Source organism: Limulus polyphemus, unplaced genomic scaffold (assembly GCF_000517525.1).
Source record: "Limulus polyphemus unplaced genomic scaffold, Limulus_polyphemus-2.1.2 Scaffold5168, whole genome shotgun sequence".
Classification (NCBI taxonomy): domain Eukaryota; kingdom Metazoa; phylum Arthropoda; class Merostomata; order Xiphosura; family Limulidae; genus Limulus; species Limulus polyphemus.
This window is the reverse complement of record NW_013670778.1, coordinates 1-26,842: the sequence shown is the minus strand read 5'-3', so window position 1 is coordinate 26,842 and position 26,842 is coordinate 1. Positions and strand designations below refer to the sequence as shown.

Here is a 26,842-nt window from a genome sequence, read left to right as displayed (position 1 = left end):
TGAATTATGGAAAATCCGTTATTAAAACCAAAACAACTTTTATGAAGTTTAAATTCGCAGGCCTGTGTTTTCAACACCTTACAATACTATACAGTGTTTTCTTTTACAAGTTCTGAGAATGTCTGTTAATATCATAGCAAAAAGTTTCTTTTTTATTACATGATAACTCAAAAACTAAAACAATGGTGTAAAACAAATTTCACTAAATTGACACAGTTTCAAACTGAGTATCCGATTTTATAAGTATTATTAATAACTAATAGCAATAAAAAAAATCGTAATTCTATTGTATCATTACCCCTTGAAGATAGCTTTCTTAGAAGAATTTGGTGTTTCTTTAAAAAGCTTAAATACAGGGTGAAACAGAAATTACCTGCTAATAATAGATAAACAATAAATATTACAGTTGGAACCTCATTGTATTTAGAGCTTGGTTATAAATAAAATCTTCCTATGTCTATTGAAACATTCTATTAAAAAATAAGCGAACTTGAAAAGAAAAACTTTTCAAAAAAGGAAGTAAATATAGGGATGGCTAATATCAAACCTTCAAAACCAATGCTAACAAGATCGTAAAGATGCTATTATGTAGGGATGATGCAAATGCCATCCCTACCATCTTGTTTGCATTATTTTCGAAATATTGATATTAACCATCCCTACATTTACTTCCTTGTTTTTTGAAAAGTTATATATTTTTACTTATATATTTAAAGAATAGATAGATATATATACGGTTTCAATGTCCATAATTTCTTACACGTCATATCTTTGAAAACATTGCTATAAACAGAATGCTTTATGCAAGTTTCAAACCATCAGACATAGTTTAGTTGAAAATCAAAACGTATAGCAGGTCATATCAATATATATTAAAACACAAACTAAAGATTTAATGAGTAAAGAGGAACTTACTGTCTGATAAAGAAGCAGGGATCCAAACAGCATCGCTTCCAACATGATCCACATCGAACAGGCTATTTGCTGTAAGTAAACGGATCATTATTGTGTCAACAGTAATAAAGATTTCTTAGATATTCACTTAGCTAGATAGAGAAGACGTTTTGTTTGAGAAGAATTTCCGATAATACAAAAAAATGGTTTTAAAAAGTACCAACTTGCAGAGAATTTTGTTCTTGTTATATAACAAAATTGCGAGGCGTGAACATCAAATGATGCTATACAAGGAACGAAATAGTTGTTGGTATGTTCAATGTACGAGGCGAAACGTTCCATGTTGTTGTGTTTAAGATATAAGTCAAAATATTGGGTTTTATTTTATTAAGGTGTTCTTAAGATGCGAGACGAAACGTTCCATGTTATTGTGTTTAAGATATAAGACAAAATGTTGGATTTTATTCTACTTGAGATGCGAGACGAAACGTTCCATGTTTTTGTGTTTAAGATATAAGTCAAAATGTTGGATTTTATTTTACTTAGGTGTTATGAAGATGTGAGACGAAACGTTGGACGTTGTTGAGTACTTTAGTTTAAAACTACTGGATCTTTATCTAGCGGTTTAATATGAAATACATTTGTAATATTTCTTAGTTAACAACCAATATTTTCTTAAATTCCCAATACACAGAATGTAAATTAAATGTTATTTTATAAAATGAAAACAATACTACTATTTAATTACAAATGAAAATGCTCATTTCGCTCAGACAGGGAGAATAAAAAGAGTGTTTCGGGACAAGAGATGTCGTTAAAATATTTGTTGAAAATACATAGTGTTGACATTGATCGCTACGCGCATGCGTGTATGAACTGGCTGATCAAATGACTTCTATTTAAATATACCTCACAGATTGTATCGACTAAAGCAGAAACGAAATTGTTAACATTTTCAGGGCCAAATAAAACTTGCATAACAGAATTTCCTTTGTGTCATTAAAATATCGATTTAAGTAGCGTAGTCAAAACATTGGAAACAAAAATTGATAATTCAAAGAAAATGCACGAGTTTTTCTTTGTTTTAGTTTTTAAATATGTTTCAATTCTTCTATAACTACACGTTTGAACCAGTCAAGATAATGAGAATCGTGTATAGTATTTAAACATTTAAAAAGTTTCAAAATATTTGCTTTCTTTGAATTAAACCAAAATACAATGCATTAACAATGTAAATATAATAAGCAAATAAATATTCACAAATTATCGTTCACGTCTAACTGAACTTAAATAAAATATACTTTTTAAGCTGAAACAAAAGTAATTTTTAAATTCTTAAACCTGTTATTGTATATAAAAGAGTCATATATTGTTGATCAAAATCCAGTTCTGGCCAGTCAGTCAAAAATTCCTTAAATATGACATATGTTAACGTTCAGATATTAATAAATGTGGATTTTTATAAAAATTTAAAAATCCATCATTTATTTTGAACAATGAGAATTGACCTTTTCTCATTAATTTAGTTAAATGAAAGTAGGCAGAGGAATTCTAAGCCTAAGGTTTAGAATAAAATTAACTGTTTCTTTTTTTAATATGAAGAATATAATTTTTTTATTGTTTAATTGTCGTTTGTACAAAATAATAAAATTCTGGAGTATGTTTGAATCAAAAGCGGCAAAATTAAACTTTGTAGTCGTTTCTTTAAAAATGGACCCCTCCCCCAGTGATCAGGAGTAAGTTTACAAACTTACAATACTAAAATCCGGGGTTCGATTTCCTAGTATAGATAGAGTCTAGAAAACCTATTGTGTCGCTTTGCACTAAAAAACAATAAACAAACTTTAAAAATAGTAATTTTCGAAAAATTGAGGTTGACGTTTGAATTTTTTTGCACCATTTCAAAATTTGATTATTATTTCGTATTATATCGCGTAGACTATGCTGGATGTTGCTTTGTTATCTATTCTTACAAATGTTTAAGGTTATTTCTTCTGTTTTGTTTTGAAACAGAGTCTCACCTAATATAAGCAATGTCAGCTTTTATAACAAAAACACTAAACCCAATATCCAGAATGTTTTCGAAATATCCACTATTTATCATCACAGGCAAATATCATCTCTTAATATTGTAACCAAATTTTGTTACTTTCCCTAGATGGTGCAACAAACTGATATTTTGAAAGTTTATCGTAAAGCATGTGATAGTGCTAAGAATTCATTTCCAGACGTGAGTCGCAAATCAACGAGCATTGTTGTATAAACCGCGTTGGCGAAAACAAAGATTAAAATACATTTATAAAACTAACTGGATATTCGTCGACAACAGTCTAAACATATCTTAAACATAATTTTACAAGCAATATTAATATTTATATTAGTATCTTAATGCAACACATATTCTGATATTAAAACTAAGAAAGGTATTTGAAAAGTAAAAAATGGCACTTTAAATCAATAAATATGTGGCTTATTCCCTACTACTCTCTTAGACTACACAAACAAAATAGGTAGCGCCATACGACATGGAATAATACCCTGTTGGTAATGCTTTTATCTCGGTGGATTTTATATCTAAACTTCTGCATCTAAACTACATCGGAAGGTTTGGTATTTTCAACTCTAATGACACTTTATGCTACGCAAAGAATTAGCACCGCTGACCAGAAGATGGACAACCAGACACTAAAACCACCTGATTATGCAACTATTCTTAACTAAATAGTGGAAATTGACTGCCTCAGTTATAACGACCGTGCAGCTGAAAGAGTTGGACCGTGGCTCAAGCCTTGGACGTTTCGATCTGCAGCCTATCATGCCAGCCATTAGACCATACCAGTCTTAGGTTGGTAAAATAATACACAGGAATACTGTATAACTTCCAGGAAATCCATTACGTTGATTACGGCTGTGTAATAGTAATGAGTCATTTAGAAGTTATAATACAAACTTATTCAATTATTGATATTTCAAAATTCGGTTTTCTACAATTAAAAAGATCACCCACAATGTTTGCTATTAACCTAAATAACAAAATATTATGAACTTTAATAAAAAATAGAGGAATAAAATACACTGGGTTCGAAATAAAATGTTTTTGTTTTATAAATTAGGGAACAAAAAAAAATCACAAGTACTGATTTCGAAAGAGATCATTAAATCATTTCATGAGTGAAATATTATTCGATTCAAAGACTTGTAAAACCATAGTAACGTTTCAAAACATTAACATAGCAAAGTATGTTATATAGATTCCTAGGCATAAAGGTTGAAACATGAGTAATATTACCCAATGGTACAAAATATAGCGTGTTGTTACCACGTAGGTGAAAGAACAGGTTTTAAGTTATATTGCAAGCCACAAGTTCCTTTCTTAAAAGAAGTGTTCGTGGTGTTTCCATTCTTGATTTATCCAGAGAGACAGATTTTTTAACATAATTGTGTATGAAGTGTTGTTTCTGTGAAACTTTAAGCAAAGTAGACACAGTAGGTTTGATGACTTTAATGGATTGCAACTATTTGTTGAATGAAAATAGGGACGACGTTTCGGCTTCTATACTTCTTCTGTTCAAAACATACACAATTATTATAACAATCAACATTTTCAGGTGATATTGAAATTTTAATTCTCCAGGTAATACTTTGCTATTTCAGTAAGTTTATATTGAGGTAAGGCGTGTATGAAGAAGGCCTCAATGTACAAGCCGAAACTTCGTCCCCTTTTTCATTCAACAAGCAGGTGCATGAAGATTTGAAATTCATTTTTAGTATAAGTTTTCATCGCGTTAATGTCTGCAGGTTTACGTAAATAAACCTGTTCTTTGATTATTTTCCACACTGCAAAATAAATGAGCTGAAATATCGTTCAGTAAACTTATTTAGGCAGGCCTGGCACTAGCCATTTTGCCGCAATAGACATATTTTCATTTTACCGTTCACACCTACTAATTTTAACTTTGATACCCGCCATGGTCAGGTGGTTAAGGCGCTTAACTCGCAATCTGAGTGTCGCGGGTTCGAATCCCCGTCACACCAAACGTGCCCGCCCTTTTAGCTGTGAGGGCGTTATAATGTGACGGTCAGTCGCACTATTCGTTGGTAAAAGAGGAGCCCAACAGTTGGCGGTGGGTGGTGATGATTAGCTGTATTCCCTCTAGTCTTACACTGTTAAATTATGGACGGCTAGCACAGACAGCCCTCGTGTACCTTAGCGCGAACTTCAACAAACAAACCTTTTGGAAACTCACTTGCGTTCTTCAACACTTTTGCAAATACTTCGTCAATCTTGTATTGATGCATGACTGTTTTTGTATTTGAGGAACAGTTTGAGACATTATAAGGAAGCTCTGTCTTGATACTCCTTGCTGAAGAGCTTTATTTAATAACTAGCTACAAATCTGAAACTAAGTATCTCAGTTGCAACTTCCTTCGTTTTAGGACTCGACTCTGTTCCACTGGCTACTGGGAAAGTGTTGTTTTCTATATTGGAGACCAGCGCGTTGCTTAGCTTTTCCAACTGGTATTGCAGTGCACGAACAACATCAATTCTACTATTCCGTGTCATTCAAAGTATTGAAATGTAACTAGGAAACATTTCATATGCAATAATAACCATTGATGAGTTGAAGGAGCAAAATAGACTTTGGATCAAGTCAAAGACCATCATTTCCTCAGAAGTCTGCATCGTTCAATATGAAATTCAGAGATTGTACATTGCATGGTGCAAAAAAAAATCTTGACTTTAAATCTAATTCGTTTTCTGAAGACCACTGATCTTAGCTTTTATGTTGATTCCATTGGTCTTTCTGTTTCGTTATATTTGCTCAGAACAATTTGGCCATACTGCCCAGCACTATTTGTGTTTTGCAACAGCAAAAATCAGATAAAATTATCTTTACTGATGACCTAACCAGCTTCAGTAGCTGTGACAAACTTAATTATCATTGGCGTCTGTTCTTCGTGACTTTTATCTGTAGTACAGTCGAGCACAATAGAGTAATGATTATTATTTTAATAACAGTAAACACACTAATCTGGACTTTGTTGGAAAGCAACTGGACCAGCCTCAATCTGGAAGTCCTTGCCCAGGTAGTTCTTATGGTGTTATTGCATCATAATTATTCTATTGTGTTCTTTCAAGGCAGGATCAACCATGTCCAAATATTCAACAAGTATCAATAAATGTTTATTTTCGGATAATAAAAAAAGAGCTACTCGTGGTTTTCACGAACAACATTAATTTGAGTTCCATGAACTCTTAAAAAGGCAATAAGTCTTTCAGGTACAACTTACCGATTGTATGTTCTTGTTTAATCAGGTGGACATTTTCTGTATCAGTGGTTTGGTTCTTTTTGAGTTGAGATTCCAATTTTTTACAATGCTTGGATACCTCTAAATCATCTGCTGAATTTTCATATCTACTATTAAGTCTACACTTTTCCCAACAATACTGTGCAATATCTAACTGTTCTCAGGTTTGCTGAGAGTGTGTTCTTTTACAAAATTAAAACAAAAACACCTAGTGGCGGAGTTTGCATTATGTTCTGCACAGTATAGACACAAGTTTATAGAGCAGGATGGACAATGTACAAGTAACACATTGTAATGGATGAAAAATGACTGGTAAATCAGTCGGATATACTTCATCTGGAGCATTTGAAGTATGACCCTTCACTTGACCTACTAGTGAAAAATCAAGAAGCATTTGTGGGAAGGGTGGTCGTCAATCTCATATTAACACTGAAACTGCCCAAATCAATGAACCAACTTCTGAAACCTCTGGACCATCGAAAAGGTGACTGATAAAGTAAAAAGAATTATGGAGAAAGGCACTATTTAGCCATTCAAAAGCACCTGGTCATGTCTAATGGTGGTCAACACCCATGTAGACACCTTCCAATTATGATGGATAGACGAATATCTTGAATAGTACTGCTCTCTCAATCCATCTGTAGCAGATAGAAATGGAAGAAATCAGTTATCCAAAAAACGCCCTCTCATCAGTTAAGAGCTGTAGGAACTTCTAGCATTCCCATTGTCACCAATCAACAGTTATTAGCACCACCATTGAGAAGCCTTCAGTGAGAGATATGCATCAAAGGTGATACTTTCTGTTACAGATTTTACTAAGAGGTGTTTCTTAGCGTGATAGAGGTATTGCTAAAGTTAAAACTCACAAAATTCACGTTTTAAGAAAGGAAGAATGCTGTCATTATCCTTGCAAAATCCGGGTCCAAGGCCCACAATGTACCCCTGGTGAAGAGAAGTCTACCCATTCGAAAACGCTTGAGTTATAGAGTTTCTTTAAGAAATAAATAAAACATTTTGTGGTCTTTTTCTTTAAAAGTGCTCCTGTAGTTTCACCCCTGATTTTCTTTAAAACGATACACATCTGTTTGACGAGGATAAAGAGATACAACTTAGCATTTACATATTTTTGTATCATATTTATGACAATGCCTATCTGACGTCCTATCTGGATCTGGAGATTCATTCATCCTTGACACTGATACAAGGGACGTGGTATTAGGGGAAGTAATATCGCAACCTCACAGAAGCAAAAAGACGGTAACTAGCTAGGCATTTATCGGCAAAATTACTGCATGACTAGAAAGGCCTCGATACAGTATTCGCCTTCATCAAACAATGCAAGTATTATCTACAACGAAAGAAGTTGATGGTGTGGATCGATCACTGTTATATTACTTAATAACCATGATCCACATATACAAGTCTCAGTAAATTGTTTAATATATGCTGGTGACTAAATACTAATGAATATAACTAAGATTGGATTACAGGACACAATTAACAAAATATAACTGTGTCACTAATATATTTAACTGCAAACTCAGATAAGATCAGAACATTATATTCATCAAGATGGCTTGAATATAGATATCAAGTTTACTACAATAGGCAACCAAATACTAAGTAAAAAAAAAAAAAAAAAAAAAAAAATTAATAAGTATTAAGAGATATTAAAATATAAAACTCTTTTTAAAATGTTGACATACAAATTGCACCAATAATGAATTATGGTTCAAAAGTATGGTGATCATTGTGGACCAGATATTAAAAGAAACCATACAAGTAGCACTATAAATATGAATTATTTGGCTGTAAAGTATGACAGTGTTTATAAAGATATTGTTTTGGAATAGTATAGTAAAATCAGGATGTATTATAAAGGAATTTATAACAAATAAAATACAGTTGTCTTTTAATAAGAACAAAAATGACAGGTAAAATGTAAGTTTGTTTGTTTGTTATTAAGCACAAAACTACAAAATGGGCTATCTGTGCTCTGCCCACCACGGGTATCGAAACCCGGAGTCTAGTCGTCCTAATTTAGTAGCGATAAACTAGATGGAAGACAGCTTGCCAACACCACCCACCGCCAACTCTTGGAATACTCTTTAACGAACAAATAGTGGAATTGATCGTTACGGCTAAAAGGGCGAGCATGTTCAGTGACGGGGGATTTGAACCCGCGACCCGCAGATTGCAAATCGAGCGCCCTAACCACCAGGCCATAGACCTTGAGGATATATACAATATTATATTTGTATGCTGTTTGCCTAATTTTGAACTACTGATCAGACTGAAGGCATTCGGCTAAAAGCATTTGCCGCTACAGGAAGGGGCTTTGTCTGGCACTTTGAACAAAATAACGGGAGTCATTGTCACTTTTATAACGCGTTCATAGCTGAAAGTGCAGATCGTAATCAGCGGCTTTACGTCTCTAGCTCCAGATCTTTCGATCCACAGCACAACACGATGTCCACAAAGTTACGTGAACCCACAAATTATTAAGACGTTTTGATTTTTGAGATAAGTTAAAAAGACGATGTATATGTATAAATATATTTGCTGACTATCCCTCATTCGTTTCTAGGTAATTTGACTCCCAGTTATTTAACTCTCGGTAATTTGACTCCCAGTAATTTAGCTCCTGGTAATTTGACTCCCAGTAACATGAGTACCAGTAATTTGGCTCCCGGTAATGTGACTCCCAGTAATATGACTCCACTAATTTGACATCCGGTAATTTGACTCCCAGTAATTTCACTCCCCATGTCAAAAAAGATTACGAACATTAAAAATGATATATATCAAAACAATCAACATTAAAAATGACGCTTATTAAAGTTTATTAAAACTGATTCAGGTTATGATCTATTGTTCGTAAAAAGTCAACCTTGTTATCTGAATTATATCTGGCAGCCATTTTATTCTTATCTTTATACTTATTTTTGTCGTTCCCGTCATCCCGATCAAACTGGACTTTCTTTAATTGTGCCAAGCATTCTTCTTTCTTTAGAGTTGAAACTAATTTCCAAATATTAGAACGGGCTAGGCCTCACCTATAAGTGACAACACTTCCATATCACTGATGGTGCCATTTCTGTAAGTTTAAATTTTTAAAATTAAACTGCTTTCTTAAACTAGATTTTAAAACTAATTTAATTAAATTTTCAATTTTAATCTACTTAAATCAAATTTTAATTTATGTTAAATTTATTATTATTACTGCAAAAATAAGTATAAAGATAGGAACAAACGGCTGCTAGATATAATCCAGATAACAAGGTTGATTTTTTACGAACAATAGATCATAACCTGAATCAGTTTTAATAAACGTCATTTTTAATGTTGATTTTCTATATATATCACTTTTCACATAGCGAATGAAATTACTGGGAGTCAAATTACCGGAAGTGAAATTACCGGTTACCCTTCATTCAGATGGTTCGTGATCTATCAAATTCTAGAGGAACGGGCGAATTTGAAGTGATGTCCTGGTTCAAAACATGAAAATTCAGATGGGCTTTCCCGGAGACCAGCACAGAAATGTCCTTTCACAAAATGTACTCGAAACTCACTGAATGAACACCTTTTCAAGATTAAGAGAACATGGTTGAAATAAACAGTAGATTCAATACTTCGTGATTGCTTAGTTAAGGTCTCCAAGGAGATGAATCATCCGTAGTTCCCTGTGAGTTAGATTGAATTAATAGATATTGAATTACATGTTCATGGAGCTCAGAGTGTATTTATTTATTATACTTCTAGCAACTAAGGAAAAAGAGGGGCCAGTAAAATAGTTAGTGATCCCCGAGTTCCACAGAACAAAGATAGGTGGAGATCTGAGATTGCTGAGAATTCTAACAACTTGTAAATAGTGGTTCTGTTGGCCAGATTTTTGAGAAAGACATCACATGGTAGCGTTGTTAATACTGTATACCCTGTACTAGAAAGAACAATAAAAATGCGACAGAGACACACCATGTGCTAGTAGAGCAGACTAGCGCAGGAAAGGATGACCCATGTATATCATTGGCCTTCTACAATCAAACTTCAGATGCAAATGGTGATTTGTTCTAACAGTAGTTGTCTCCTTCTTGAAAAGCTTTCCCAGACCATATTATACTAATATACCATGACTGGTGGCCTAACCGAGCAATTTTTGCCAAATTTACTCAAGACCAAATAACAAAACCATCAGGAAACACACTTTCGAAAGCCACCTCCTCTTTGAATTGTGTCACCTGTTAAAGATCAAACCAACTTTTGTATATAGACTCCATAAAATTGACCAAATGCTAATCGACCTGTTGTCTAAATTTGTAGAGAAAGGAAGTAGCAAATGGAATAATCACCACTGCGATAATCATTATGGCTTACACAATAACAAGGCAGTCTTTAGTATGATCTCCAAATTTGATTACCTACACAATAACAAGACAGTCTTTATTATGTTCTCCAAATCATTATGGCCTACACAATCACAAGACAGTTTTTAGTATGTTCTCCAAATTTGATTACCTACACAATAACAAGACAGTCTTTAGTGATGTTAGAAAAACACGTAGATTCAAGAAGTCTTGATAGAAATGAATAAAAAACTTATAACCTGAGCGCTCGGGTTATAGGTTTTTTTATTCATTTCTATCAAAACAGTCTTTATTATGTTATCAAAATTTGATTACCTACACAATAACAATACAGTCTTTATTATGTTCACCAAATTTGATTACATTAGAAAACGAAATAAAGCTTGCCAAAATAACTGAAGGAAGAAGAGGCGTTGTGAAGACAGATGAAAGGCTTAAGGTTCTAAAGAAAGTTTATGACTTTCTTTGATTGCCGACAAAGAGAACACACCAAAATCGTATAGTACTGACCATATCTTGTCGCATTCGTAGAAAGATACCAGAAACTTTCTTGAAAAGAAAATATCTTCTTATTTTGACCAAATTCTCACCTATTCATTCATAGAAAACTATAGTCTCCCTGTATTTTTACCAATTTGGATTTCAACAACACGTCTGTAAATAGCCAGGAGAAACTAATGTTCGTTCATACATAACTAAAACCTGCTTACAAAATGTCATTCCTTTCATATCATTACACACACAGCAATCCACTGTAAGATGGAGTAGCTTCAGAATATTTTGTATTTATTTGTTTCATGCAACGTTCTTTGTACTCATTATATACTTATAAAACAAATTCAATAGACTTTCTCCAGTTGGTTCATAGATGGCAGGCAAGTCACAACTACTACTGCAATAGCTTATTGGTGAATGACAGTTAAACCTGACCAAAGAGGAGGCCAAGATATAATTGTCATAATTCACACAGAGATTATGGAACGTGTTCTACAGAATTTATGTCCAATTCCAAAGCTTGTCATCGCATCTCTTGAGATTGTCACTTTGTGCTCAACTCAACCAAAGCACTACTACTCAAGATAATTTATAAGTAGATATATCTTCAACAGAAAGTAAGCAAATAACATCATAACCAACCAGGAGGTGAACGAGTGACATCAATATTCACCAGGAACGAACTAGAATCATCATCCACAAGGAAGTAAGCAAATAGCATCATAACCAACCAGGAGGTGAACGAGTGACATCAATATTCACCAGGAACGAACTAGAATCATCCTCCTCAAGGAAGTAGGCAATTAACATCATAACCAACCAGGAGGTGAACAAGTGACATCAGTATTCACCAGGAACTAAGTAAGTAGCATCATCATGCACAAGGAAGTAAGAAAATAACATCATCATCAACCAAGAGGTGATGAAGTAGTAAGATGTTCCATAAGAATGAGATAACAAGTTACACATCCACAAGTTAGAGAATCCATAATATCTTCACGCACTAGAATGAAACCAAGTATTGTTCATGTTGCAATACTGAAATGAAAAAGTTCACTTCTGAAAAACATGGCACAATATGAACTAAGAAACGGTATCTCACCCATATCGTCGAGTTCCCATCTTCTAATGAAAAACAAATTGCAAAATATGAACTACACAGCATCATCTCCCTGATATCAGCGAATAAATGAGTAATAACACAAACTGATATCTTAAACAATCCGGTTTAAACATTCAGGAAAACTTTACGATAGCAACGGTGTTTCGATATCTTAAAAATAAAATGTTAAAATGGTGAATATTGTAAAGGCAGTTCACAAATAAGAAATACCAGAGTTTTGAGCATTTCACAAATAAGAAACACCAGAGTTGTGGACATTTCACAAATAAGAAACACCAAAGTTGTGGGCATTTCACAAATAAGAAACACCAGAGTTGTGGACATTTCACAAACAAGAAACACTAAAGTTGTGGGCATTTCACAAATAAGAAACACCAGAGTTGTGGACATTTCACAAACAAGAAACACCAGAGTTGTGGACATTTCACAAATAAGAAACACCAGAGTTGTGGACATTCCACAAATAAGAAACACCTAGAGTTATGGGTATTTCATAAATAAGAAACACCTAGAGTTGTGGGCATTTCACAAATAAGAAACACCTAGAGTTATGGGTATTTCACAAATAAGAAACACCAAAGTTGTAGACATTTCACAAATAAGAAACACCAAAGTTGTGGGCATTTCACAAACAAGAAACACCAGAGTTGTGGACATTTCACAAATAAGAAACACCAGAGTTGTGGACATTTCACAAGTAAGAAACACCTAGAGTTATGGGTATTTCACAAATAAGAAACACCAGAGTTGTGGACATTTCACAAATAAGAAACACCTAGAGTTATGGGTATTTCACAAATAAGAAACACCTAGAGTTGTGGGTATTTCACAACTAAGAAACACCTAGAGTTATGGGTATTTCACAAATAAGAAACACCAAAGTTGTGCCCAGAACAGAACTTTATTACACTCTAAATAAGAACGATATAAAAACAAAATAAGAAGAACTTTTGATAAACTTCAGCTTCTCTTGGGTAACTAAAAATATATCATAAATCAAGATATTTCACTTCTTCAGCAAAATCTTTCTCCATTTAAACAGCTTAAAAGTCAACGAACATTCTATATAATCACTGAAATAGTCGTGAATTTCAACCTTCCTAACTAGTTGAGGAAATTTCTTTATTCAGACATAACCATGTGATTCCCTAACCTTTCATTCAAGTGTTCTATGTATAATGGCTTTATTTATTAAAAATGTACTGAAATGTAGTTTAATATTCCAACGCAATACTTTAGCCTTGTAACTGAATCCTTCGGGGATGGGTGAGCCCATCTTAAGATGGCGATTCAGATACTTGTACAAATGAATATGAATTGGGATTTTTTTTCTTTAAAATATTACTTGTAATAGTTGTTGGTGTGGGCAACGTTGGATTCTAGTACACTGTAATTTTAACGTTTGATCTGAGTTTCGAATTATATTTACCTTTGTTATTGTCCTTTCCGGACGTATACAATTTCCTTTTTCTTTTTTCTGGTATGAATGTACAGGATTCCCTTTGTCCTTGTACTGTACGAATGTATAGAATTCCCTCTGTCATTTTCCTGTGAGGACATATAAAATTCCCTTTATTTTGTCCATACTGTCGTTTCAGAGACTCCTCTTAGCACCAGTAGCCAGTAAGAGTCAAAGTTGTGAGCCAGCTAGTAAATAAAATAAACAATTATTGTGAATAAAGATTTTACTGGCTCGTTTCTTTCCTTTGCTGTCCATTTTCATTTGATATTCTGCACAGTTTTTCCGGAACTTTTGAACTGTTGGTTATCAATGGACCTGAATACCACATCTATTTTCTTTCTCTTTCATCAACTGAGAAACCTTCACTGAAGAAAAGAAACCTATTGGTTTGTTATTTATTTTCAGTTACCCGAGAGATGCTGAAATGTTTTCAGAAGATTAGGGAAACATTCGGTTATGTCCAAAAAACAATTTCAATCTTGCTCTAAGTAACAGTGACATAATAAATTAATCAATGTTGAACGTTGAGATTTCATTTAATAAAAATTTCAATATCGATTCTACAAGTGGATCAAGTTCATTTTTTTAGTAACAACAAACTGTCCGTTGTTTACACACTACACTGAAATTAGCGAGAGACTAGTTTATGTCGTTGAATATCCCCACACGTTTTGGAGTAATTGACACTGTGTAAGTTTATCCTGTTGTTTCTATGTTCAAATATTATTATTATTTGGTTGTCACATTAGGCTTAAGGCTCTGATACTTAAGCTCCTCGATGGTTCAATTGTAAGTTAAAGGATTTATTGCGCTAAAATTGGAGTTCGATCCCTACGACGGGCAAATGAAGATATGGTTAACACGGTTAACAACAAGCAAACTAATATTAAATCTGTCTAATACAGGGTACAAACTATCGTTTATAGCCCACCTGGTCTCGATTTTGAAACACCATAAAAGTAAGTTATCTTGAAAAGCAACTTTATTTCTTAGCCAGTTTTGATTACTTCACATGACGTCTATGTAACAAGTTGTAGAGAAAGTAAAAGAGAATCGTGTGATATTGTAATGACGTAAAACACTCATCACAGTCCATCAATTCCAAAGCCATAGCGAGGACTAGAACACAGCTAAGATCCCTTGCAGGGAGCAGTACCTTGTCTCTTCTACCAATTCAAGTTGATTGATGAAATTGGAACTTCCTCTCTCATCAAATGATGATGAAATTATGTGTCTCTCTTTTCCATAGTCGTGAAAATGGGCGTCAATCGCAGCTACAGCGATCGTTATCGTGACTAGGATACAGTTCGCTAAGGAAGTAACTAGTTAAAAGAATTTGACTAAGATCATTCTTTTTTTCTGTTTCTATTGATATCATCTATCCTCTCTTGTACAAATTATCATCATCACGAAAGCTAACATTGAGCTAAAAAACGCTCAGATAAATAACGAATATCATATTGCCGCTTCATTTATCTCCATTTTTTGCAAAATAAAAGCTACATATGTCACATAATTTCGATGTTTAATTCTTTTTTTTTTCTGAAACACAATTCGGATATGTACTCTTTATAAATACAATCATAACAATAGTTTATCTACCTAATATTTTCTAGCCTCCCAGTGGCTCAGCGGGGAGTCTGTAGGATTATAACACCGTGTTGGACACACCACAGATAGCCCATTGTTTAGCTTTCTGGTTAAAATCAAACAATAGCACTTTTCATTGGATACTGTAAATGCATAAGACTTGGCGTGTTTTTACAAAATTAGGATTACGACCGAAAACATCGATAGCAGCGAAAGTAACCAAATGATGAAACAATGCATTCATTATAAATACGAACATATTAGTTTAGCTATATTTAAGACTGTGTTGATTTTTACTTCTGATTTATTCTTGCTCTAATCAGAAGTTAATATTCATTATGTACTAAATAATGCCAGTTAATAAAAAATGTCGTATCAAACTCATTATCAATAACTTCTGGTCCAAGTAAGCCACCTGTATACGTAGAAGTACAAATTAACTTAACCCAGTAAATAATGGAGATAATTTAATATACTAATCCACCAAAAAAGCAATATCATAAAACACCCCCCCCCCCCAGTGGCACAGCGGAATGTCCGCGGCCTTACAACGCTAGAAACCGGGTTTCGAGACCCGTGGTGGGCAGAGCACAGATAGCCCATTGTGTGGCTTTATGCTTAATTCCAAACAAACAAACAAAAAATATCATAAAACAAAAACCTGTAATGATTAGAATGCATTTATGTATCAGTTGGGTATCCTCGCAGTTCGTGGTAATTTAGGCCGAAATACCAAACATAATCTATTATCCCTTTCTTTTATTTAGTTGTTAAACGTTTACTTAACCTAATATTTCTCAATTGATTCTTTTTTTTTTTTGACGAACGTGGTAATGATAACAATTGTGAAAACACAAACTGGAAGTGCTTATGGTGACATTACCAAAGCAGAAGATAATATGGGCGACAAGATACAAAATATTGGGTGTCTAGGTACATACTGTGTTAGGACGTTGAATGTTTTTGGCTTTTCACTTTGATTTCTCGAACGATATTCAGACAATCAGATTTTAAACAATACTAAAAAGATAAAAAGAGTGGCAGATCTGAATTTGCTTCATGTCATTCTGAAAATAGAATAGAACATAATTCAACAAAATAACGCGCGGTGGCTCAGCTTGAGAGCTTATAACGCTAAAATTCGGGGTTCGATCCATATGGTGGGCTCAGTTGTGCATCTTTGAGCTCAATAACAAATAAATAAATATGGACAGTATTTTTCACGAGTTTAAAATTTGTATAAGAGTGTATTATGATGACAATGGTTCAGTTTGCCCCTACCGGTGAGTCAGAGGTACGACTTACGGCTTACGACGTTAGAACACATGATTCGATTCCCGCGATGGACAGAGCGCATATAGGCCATTTGTGTGGCTTTGCGCTAGAAAAATAACGCAAACACTATACCGTTATCTATAATATTTAAACTTTCAATTATCCCTATATTTCCTCTTTAACATCTGAATATTTATATTGTAGACGTTAATTTGGGCCTTGTTTCCAGTACCCCACTGGGTCAGCGGTAAATTTACGAACTGACAACGCTGAAATTCACAGTTTGATTCCCTGCGGTGGACAAAAAGCATATAGTCCATCGTATGTCTTTGTGCTAAAACAATCTCAATGTCCGGGTTATATTACCTCTAGTAAATCTATATGACACGGAAGATTATGATGTAGACGCTAACTTGGGCCTTTTCCAGATAAATCTCTTCTAAAAACGGCTTCTTGTGTTTTAAATATTAATTGGTCCTTTCTTTCTGCGTAAGGACTCTTTAAAAACCACAATTTATCTGTTAAACGGTAATTGGTAAGCTCTTCAAACCCGAACACTCTTGGTTTTAAAGACAAATTGGGTTCTTTATACAAATACTTAAAGACCAGGATTCTTTTTTCATTAATGGTCCTCGTTTTGTGATAAAGGTTCAACATGCGTACAGATTGATCCTTCATTTCAAGGTAAAAGCTACTCAAAATATAATTCTTACATCTGTTATGTCAACTGATCCCTCATTTCAAGGTAAAAGCTACTCAAAATATAATTCTTACATCTATTATGTCAACTGATCCCTCATTTCAAGGTAAAAGCTACTCAAAATATAATTCTTACATCTATTATGTCAACTGATCCCTCATTTCGAAGTAAAAGCTATCTAAAATCTTCATTTATACTAACTTAGATCTTAATTGGTTCCTTGTTAGTAGTTCCTTAAAATTCGACTTATTCATTTGATGCTGATTTGACCTTTGTTTCCTGTTAAAATATCTTGGACTCTAATCGACCTCTTGTTTCCGGGTAAATATTGAATTATTATATCTCAGATACTAACCGGTTTCTATTTTCCGAATATAATATCCTTAAAACATGAATTCTTGTAGCTTAGATTCTAATCAATTTCTTGTTTCCGGGTAAAAAACATCCTTAAAACAAGAATTGTCATGTTTTAGATTCTAATTGGTTTCTTGTTTCTGGGTGAAAATCTGTCTGAAACAAGAATTATTACGTCATATTTTCTATCAGTTTCTTGTTTCGGGTAAAAATCTCTTTAAAACAACAATTCTTATGTCTTATATTCTAATCGGTTTCTTGTTTCCGAGTCAAATCTCTTTAAAACAACAATTCTTATGTCTTATATTCTAATCGGTTTCTTGTTTCCGGGTCAAATCTCTTTAAATACTGAATTATTATATCTCAGATGCTAACTGGTCTTCTAATATAATATCTTTGAAACATGAATTATTGTAGCTTAGATTTTAATCAGTTTCTTGTTGCCAAGTAAAAATCCCTATAAAACCACAATTCTTATGACTTAGATTCTAATCGGTCTCTTGTTTCCGGGTAAAATATTTTTGTTTGTTTGTTGAATTTCACGCAAAGCTACTCAATGGTTATCTGCGCTAGTCGTCCCTAATTTGGAAGTGATAGACTAGATAAAAGGCAACTATTCAACCCACCAACCGCCAGCCCTTGAGCTATTCTTTTACCGACGAATAGTGGGATTTATCGCCACATTAGAACGCTCCCACGACTGAAAGGGCGAGTATGTTCGGTGACGGGACTCGAACCGTCGAGCCCCAATAGTTTTAGAATTTGACTAGATATTTATTATCCACTTATTTGTCGCTCTTTCTCAAGTAAAATATATTTAAGAACCGACTTATAATAACATAAATACTAGTCAGTTTTTTGTTTTAGGGTTAGTAAATAATCGGATTATTTTCAAATTTTCTTGATTTTTGTAAACTACAATGTTTCTCTAATTTCTTCAATTTTAATTTAAAATTAGTTTGTGTATGCTAACGTAAACAAAAAATATTTGCGGATGTAAAATGAAGTTATGTTCACGAAGAATATTCGTTTCGCTATAAAACTTCGCCCGAAAAAACCAACGTGAGAATTCCCCACAAAGAGGTCCATAGCAAAGGGAGCTGTAAAGTGACTTTACTGATTGCGTTTCTATTGATCGAAGCTGGTCGATGCAGGCAGCGAACTTCAGATCGATGGCTGAACCGTCTACATGGCCAGCCAAGACGCCAAACGGAGCAACCATGGTATTCTGAATTAGATGGTAAGAGAAGCAAGTTGAAACATGTCAATGCTTACCTTCTGGTAGTCAAGGATAACATGTACCTTCGATTAAAATAATACCACAAACACAAACATTTCAAGACCTATATCATTAGGTTAGGACCGAGCCATAACAAGTGAAATGTATTTTAGTATCTATCTATTCAAAACACTGAATTGCTAGAAACTAAAGAAACAAGGAGAAGAAATACTTAAGTATAATGAAAAAGAGACCCATGTACAGTCAGAGCAGTCAGTGCACTCTAGTGGTTGCATGTGTTAAACACGATATATTAAGGTTGGTAGTACACAGTCACTAGTGAAACGCGGGTAGTTTACACTGTACTTTGCTTTTGTCTAAAAAACGGTTTGGTAACCACTGTTTTTGTTTATCAGTTCAAAATTAGAGGCAGCTAACACAAACAACCCTTATGTAGCTTTACGCGGATATCCTTTGAGTTATTTCAACCGTATATATTTAAGTCATCTACTCCACTTTTGTTTTTTTCTGACCACGGTTAATGTTAAATCATTATATAGCAAGTTTTTATATTATTCACTGTTATTACCTATGCACCAAAACGAAATAAAATCTATTAGCTGACGTACCCGTTCAATACACGGGGAAGACATGGGAAACCCAGGGGTGACATAGAGGGTCAGGTCCGAATGCTAACCCCTACGTCAGTCCCCTCCCTGGAGGGTGAGGGGTATAGGATGCATTTAAGGTTTGGTTACAATCATTTAAATGTTTTACCAATTCCAAACGGACAAACACACAAACTTTTGTCAAATATATAGCCACGCACCTGATGTTTAATAAATGAACTCATACTTATTATATCTTCGCACTTCCTATTGTCGCTTATTACACATTTATATGATTTTGAAAGTGTCACTTCTCTCCAGAGGTGCGTGGTATCTTGCGAGGTTCAAAAGAAGAGACTATGACAATTAGTCTAAAACGGAGTAATCACGGAACTGTTGGTAACGAGATTTTATAGGGCGAAACCTAAGTATAATGATCGTTTTCTAATTACTACAATTATTCTGGATGTGTTATCACAATATAGATTTGATAGAAGGTAAAAACTGTAAGCTGCTTCCGTATGTTTCGATGGTTGCTGATAGTTCTTTCATTCATGATGGGCTTTAACGTTCTATAGCTCAACCAATGTAAGTTATTTCATTCATGATGGGTTTTAACGTTCTATAGTTCAACCAATGAAAGTTCTTTCATTCATGATGGGTTTTAACGTTCTATAGTTCAACCAATGAAAGTTCTTTCATTCATGATGGGCTTTAACGTTCTATAGCTCAACCAATGAAAGTTATTTCATTCATGATGGGTTTTAACGTTCTATAGCTCAACCAATGAAAGTTCTTTCATTCATGATGGGTTTAACGTTCTTTTGCTCAACCAATGAAAGTTCTTTCATTCATGATGGGTTTAACGTTCTATAGCTCAACCAATGAAAGTTCTTTCATTCAACAGTTACATCAAGGGATTGTCAAAAAAGTATTTATAAATTAAAAATATGGATAACATTTTATTGAAATTAAATATGAATTAATATTTATTATGAACTTATAAATGGATGAGAATAACATTCAATTCCAGACGCTAGGCCAACAAAATCAAGTCTCAAAGTCGCTGATATTGTTTGGAGCACTTGTTCCGTAACGGTACTACTTTAAACATCCGGGTAGCTTTCATCACTTCTGCCTAGTAATAATAATGTTTCTGTGGATTATTGGATACAAAGAAATATACTGAGTTGATTTACATAATAAAACGTCCCCCCGCTGGGTCAGCGGTAAGTTTACGGGCTTACAATATTAAAATCCGGGGTTCGATTCCCCACTGCGCCACAGAGCAGTTAGCAAAATGTAGCTTTGCGCTAAAACATAAAAACATTAAGTAGAAATAATAAACTGAACGTTCTTAATATTTGTTAATAATTTTAAGTTTGAATTTATAGTACATTCGGCAGGGCTGGTTGTTATCATTAACGTTTGGTCAAAGTTAGTTAACTCTATAGGTCAGGGCTAAAGTCTAACTTATAACCTAATAAACTAATTCTACAGAAAACCAGTCTAGAAACACACAATATTATACATCAGTACACGAGGGAAAACTAAAGCGTATAAAGATAAGTTTGCACTAATTCATGATTTTCGTAATATCTCATAATATTCGGCTACCTTAAATTTGTTCTACGTCATATATTAACCTAACAATTCAAAATTATTCTCATAAGTGTAAAAACTAATAATACTAAAGAAGAAGCAGAATCAACGTAAATTATATTTTATAAACAGTAATATTAATAAAACTAAATTATACGAAGAATGACATATATACTATAGTTTATGTTTTTTCTATTGTGGATATTAATTAAAAAGTATTAATTGGCATAAAAGTCTCTAGAAGTATTAATGTTATTAATATTGTTCAAGATATTCGGATTAATCAAAAAGTGTACGCTTTAATAAAATTGTTCAAGTTATTAACATTAATCAAAAATGTATGTTTTAGTATTACTGTACAGGTTATTAGCATTAACTAAAAGTGTACGTTTTAATTATATGGTTCGGATTATTAACATTAATTTAAAGTGTACGTTTTAAAGACATTGTTCAGATTATTGACATTAATTAAAAAGTGTACGTTTTAATGACATTGATCAGATTATTAACATTAATTAAAAAGTGTACGTCTTAATGAGATGGTTCAGATTATTAACATTAATTTAAAGTGTACGTTTTAATGACCTTGTTCAGATTATTAACATTAATTAAAAAGTGTACGTTTTAATGACATGGTTCAGATTATTAACATTAATTTAATTATAATGTGACGGCCAATCCCACTATTCGTTGGTAAAAGAGTAGCCCAAGAGTTGGCGGTGGGTGGTGATGACTAGCTGCCCTCCCTCTAGTCTTACACTGCTAAATTAGGGACGGCTAGCGCAGATAGCCCTCGTGTAGCTTTGCGTGAAATTAAAAACAAACAAACAAACAAGTGTTCGCTTTATAGATAATTAATTAAAAGTAGAGGATCGTCAACATAGTTTGGAGAAATCTTGACGATTAAAGTAAATTAGCAGATGTTAGGATATAATAAAATATACGATTATTTGGATGTTTTAATCACGTTGGTTAGAATATTGAAGTATTTGTATTAGAATCTTTACGATCACGTGGAGTGGTAACAACGCCTTTTCTGACAAAAACACACAATTAGATATGTAGTCTGATACCTTTTGAGAAAGGGTAATAAGCTGGAAGTATCAACACAAAATAGAACCATCATCATTATCTTCAAAGCTTTGCCTTAAAAAAGTTGTCGTACCAAAATACACCTAATAACGTGAAAGTGAATCTAGTAGATATCTGATCAGCGAATGAAATTTCATAAGTCTCTTCGTTTTTAATTACAAATACATATTCATACTGCTCACCATATCCGTATTTAAACAGTTTATCTTAACAATACTTATTTGCAGTTTTATTTTCGAGTGAACATATTGATTGGGATATCCGAGACATATCTTAATGTAGTTAACTTGAGTTCTAAATTTCTGCAATAATTTAATCATTTCTCGCGAAACTAGTACTATGTTTTTTTTTATACAAGGAATTGTTTGTACTTTTAAATATTAGTTAGTTGAGAGAACTGAGTACTAGCTGTCTAAGAAATTGTCTCCAAGACGATATAAAAACAATACTAGTTAAACTCGTTTCGTGATGGTCTGTGATAAATATGAGCCAAATTATTTTGCACTGTTGGTATTAGTAGCCTAGTCAACCACCGAGATTTACACTTGGTCTGTTTTAAGGTATATATTTGTCAATCGTATCTGCTGAGTTTTTCAATTGACATGTTTTAACCTTTCAAAGTTAAATCAGCAAAAGCTATTAATAGAACAGATGGAACATAAGTAAATGAGGATCAATGAAAAGACTTTTTGTTGAAAACGTACAGATTTCAATAAATGTCAATGTTGATATCCCGACTTCTTCACATATTATTGTACATATATTTACTATAGTTAACATAAGATACTTAGAATATAAAGAGAAAAATAATAATAACCAGTGAGCGTGCGCAATTTGCATTCATTTTTCTGGTAAGATGCTGTGTACAATGTATATATTGACCGAGACAGAACAATGGCACAGCACTGTTTTAACCGCTAAAAGTGCTGGCGATACATCCCCCCCCCATGCAATTCAGGGGCGAACGTGAGGACTTATATGCTGAAATTCTTAATTCGACCTAGATGATTGGCACAACGCAAATAGCCCATTGTGTAGATTATATTTCATATAACCACTGGGAACACTTCCATCTACAATACAATGTGTTTGACTCAGATAACAGAAACACTGGGAACACTTTCATCTACAATACAATGTGGTTGACCCAGAGCTCAGTGACACTGGGAAAACTTCCATCTACAATACAATGTGTTTGACCCAGATAATAGAGACACTGGGAACACTTCCATCTACAATACAATGTGGTTGACCCAGAGAACAGAGACACTGGGAACACTTTCATCTACAATACAATGTGGTTGCTCAAGAGCTCAGAGACACTGGGAACACTTTCATCTACAATACAATGTGGTTGATCAAGAGCTCAGAGACACTGGGAACACTTTCATCTACAATACAATGTGGTTGACCCAGAGCTCAGCGACACTGGGAACACTTTCATCTACAATATAATGTGGTTGACTCAGAGCTCAGCGACATTGGGAACACTTTCATCTACAATACAATGTGGTTGACCCAGAGCTCAGATAATTTTCAGTCCTCACTGAATGGTGTCTTGTTTCACGAAGATATTGAAAATGTGAGATTTACTTTTAATTTTATCGGTTCAATAAAAAAACAAACTTGGTAACAACTCGGTCTTCCATAAAAGTCAGTATTGTACAGTACTGTTCTTGAATCTCGTAGTTCCCGGATGTTTTTTGTTGTTGTTGTTTTTTTTGTTTGTTTGTTTGTTGTTGTTTTTTGCTGACTTGGATCTGAACTTGAGTTTGAACAGATAAAATTAAACTTTATGAACAGTAAGCGTATGTTTATTACAAATACACATTCAGCAAAATTTAATAATGAATGACATTTGAGATGATGAATGAATGGATAGATGAATAGATAGAAAATATGTATATAGTAGATAGATGGATGGATGTATTGAGGGTAGATGGATAGACAGATATAGGTAGATAGATACTTTCTCTACTGACAGAACTTCATATAACTGGAGCTAGAATACTGTGACACCCATGAAAGAATCCAAAGAATTAGAAAAATTGACACCCCTGCACTTAAGTTTTTTAGATTAGGATAAACACCTAGTACATAAAAAATGTATTAACAGTTTTGAAGAATACAAAAGGGTAGAATAATTCAGAATACAAATGAAACAAATGCTCAAACAAAACTTTACCAAACAAACGAGTGTTTCTTTGTAGGCTTACCGAGTTCACACAAAAATATACATAAAAAGTCTCTAGATGTTCCGTTAACGTTTAAAGAAATAACTGCTGCTTGTCAATAATTAGCGAAAGATAAGTCCCCTGAAAATGATGGCCTAACAGTTGAGTGACTAGTAAATTTTTGACCTCAGATTGGCAGGTCTGTACTTTAGGTGTTAATCAGGTGAATTTTGTGAGAGTATGGAAAAAAATAGTAATAAAGTTAATACCTGAAAAAGGGAGATTTGACGGATTTAAAGAATTGGCGACCAGTATCACTTCTGTGTAGTAGTTATAAAGTATTTTCTAAAGCTATAACAAACAGAATGAAACCTGTTATGAGTCAACTGATTCATGAGAACCAAAGTTACTCTCTTCCAGATCAGTGCATCTATGATGTTATGCGTGATATAATAAATCTTGCAAACCAAAATAACGAATATATTGTAAATGTAGATTTTGAAAAAGCATTCGAACTCATAAATCATAACTATTTGACAGAGGTATTAAAAAAAATTGGTTTTGGAGGGAATATTTAATGGTGGTTGACGTAATATATAAAAATGCTATATTTACTTAGTTCGTGGATCGGTTATATCTTAACCATTATTTTTAAGAGAGGTGTGTGCACGGAGATCCAATAAATGTTTTTATTTACATTATCTATAGATAGTTTAAGAAAAGAAATAAGTTCTTTAAAACATAATATCTAATTTTAGTAATCTTCAAAGACTTGTTTTATCTTCTTCTGCTGACTATGTAAATGTTAACATTAAACAGGAAACAGGATTTAGTGTTATTGAAAATACAATTAAATAAATTGAAATATATTCTGATCCAAAGTTTAATAAAGATAAATATTTTGGTTTATGATCTGTAAAATAAACTAGGTTATACGTAGTCGAATCACAGAATATAAGTATTTGGAGTGTATATGGGAAAATCTTCAGTATGGATTAAAACAAGGTGGTATGAACTGAAAGAAAAATGTTGTAAACGTACTACAGTTTGGAAACGTTTTCATCATTAAAAGGTAAAGTATTAATTAGGCATATATTTCGGGTATTAGAGCCTTTGAAGACTTTGATAACTAATTTTCTGAATGATAAACTAATCATTTTAGGAATCCGCCTTTTCGCGCCTCTAATACATAAACCAATCAGCTCACTTATTGGAATTACTATTAAGACTGTTTTTAAACAAGTATATCAGCGCTTTGATATTTTAACGGATCAAATTTCGGAATATGTCACTTTAAAAGATGTCTGTATAAGATAAAAAAAAAATATTTTGTTCAAGCACTTCTTAATGAACCTCTTTTCTTGAATTCGTATTTACTAAATAAAAGAGGAAATTCATTTTGTTATTTTTCATCATTGATAAATAATGTGATAATGTCAGCTATTATAGACAAGCAAAGAAATATATTCAAATATTAGGCTAATCTTGCTGCCATACAGTATGATAAAAAAAAAATGTTTGAACCGATTAGTGAATTCAAACATATTGTTAATCCTCATGGATTAGCTAGTAGTAGTGAAATATATCTAGTTTAAAAATACCAATAACAAAACAGGAAACAAACAAATTGAACAGGAATTTGATAAAAGGAACAGAAAATCATGTTCTGTATGAATATCACAACAAAAGTATATAGAAAGTATATAGAAGTCTGTCCGTAAAACGTGATACAGATGCACAGTGAAGACTTATGAATGATGCAATACCTTCTCCCCTTAGGAATAAATAAGACTGATGATATATTATGTCGGTATTGGAACACAATGATAGGTCATAAGACTGATGATATATTATGTCCGTAATGGAACACAATGATAGGTCATAAGACTGATGATATATTATGTCCGTAATGGAACACAATGATAGGTCATAAGACTGGTGATGTATTATGTCCGTATTGGAACACAATGATAGGTCATAAGACTGGTGATGTATTATGTCCGTATTGGAACATAATGATAGGTCATAAGACTGGTGATATATTATGTCGGTAATGGAACACAAAATTAAAAGATCATAAGACTGATGATATATTATGTCCGTATTGGAACATAATGATAGGTCATAAGACTGGTGATATATTAAGTCCGTAATGGAACACAATGATAGGTCATAAGACTGATGATATATTATGTCGGTAATGGAACACAATGATAGGTCATAAGACTGGTGATATTATGTCCGTAATGGAACACAATGACAGGTCATAAGACTGATGATATATTATGTCCGTAATGGAACATAATGATAGGTCATAAGACTGGTGATATATTAAGTCCGTAATGGAACACAATGATAGGTCATAAGACTGATGATATATTATGTCGGTAATGGAACACAATGATAGGGGATAAAACTAATGATATATTATGTCCGTAATGGAACACAATAATAGATCATAAGACTGGTGATATATCATGTCCGTATTGGAACACAATGACAGGTCATAAGACTGATGATATATTATGTCCGTTATGGAACACAATGACAGGTCATAAGACTGATGATATATTATGT

The 26,842-nt window shown here is 33.3% G+C and overlaps 1 protein-coding gene across 1 annotated transcript in view; it reads right to left on the bottom strand.

The window, feature by feature from the left end:
• LOC106472216 (probable G-protein coupled receptor 158) overlaps window positions 1–19,094 on the bottom strand; it is a 34,740-nt gene extending 15,646 nt beyond the window's left edge. Inside the window, exons 1-2 of the mRNA XM_022400822.1 lie at window positions 19,022–19,094; window positions 916–984 (exon numbers count right to left, since the gene is read on the bottom strand). Of these exons, the coding sequence (XP_022256530.1) occupies window positions 916–969 (54 nt within the window). The 5' untranslated portion in view covers window positions 970–984; window positions 19,022–19,094. The remainder of the gene's footprint in view (window positions 1–915; window positions 985–19,021) is intronic.
• Window positions 19,095–26,842: the final 7,748 nt, after the last annotated feature.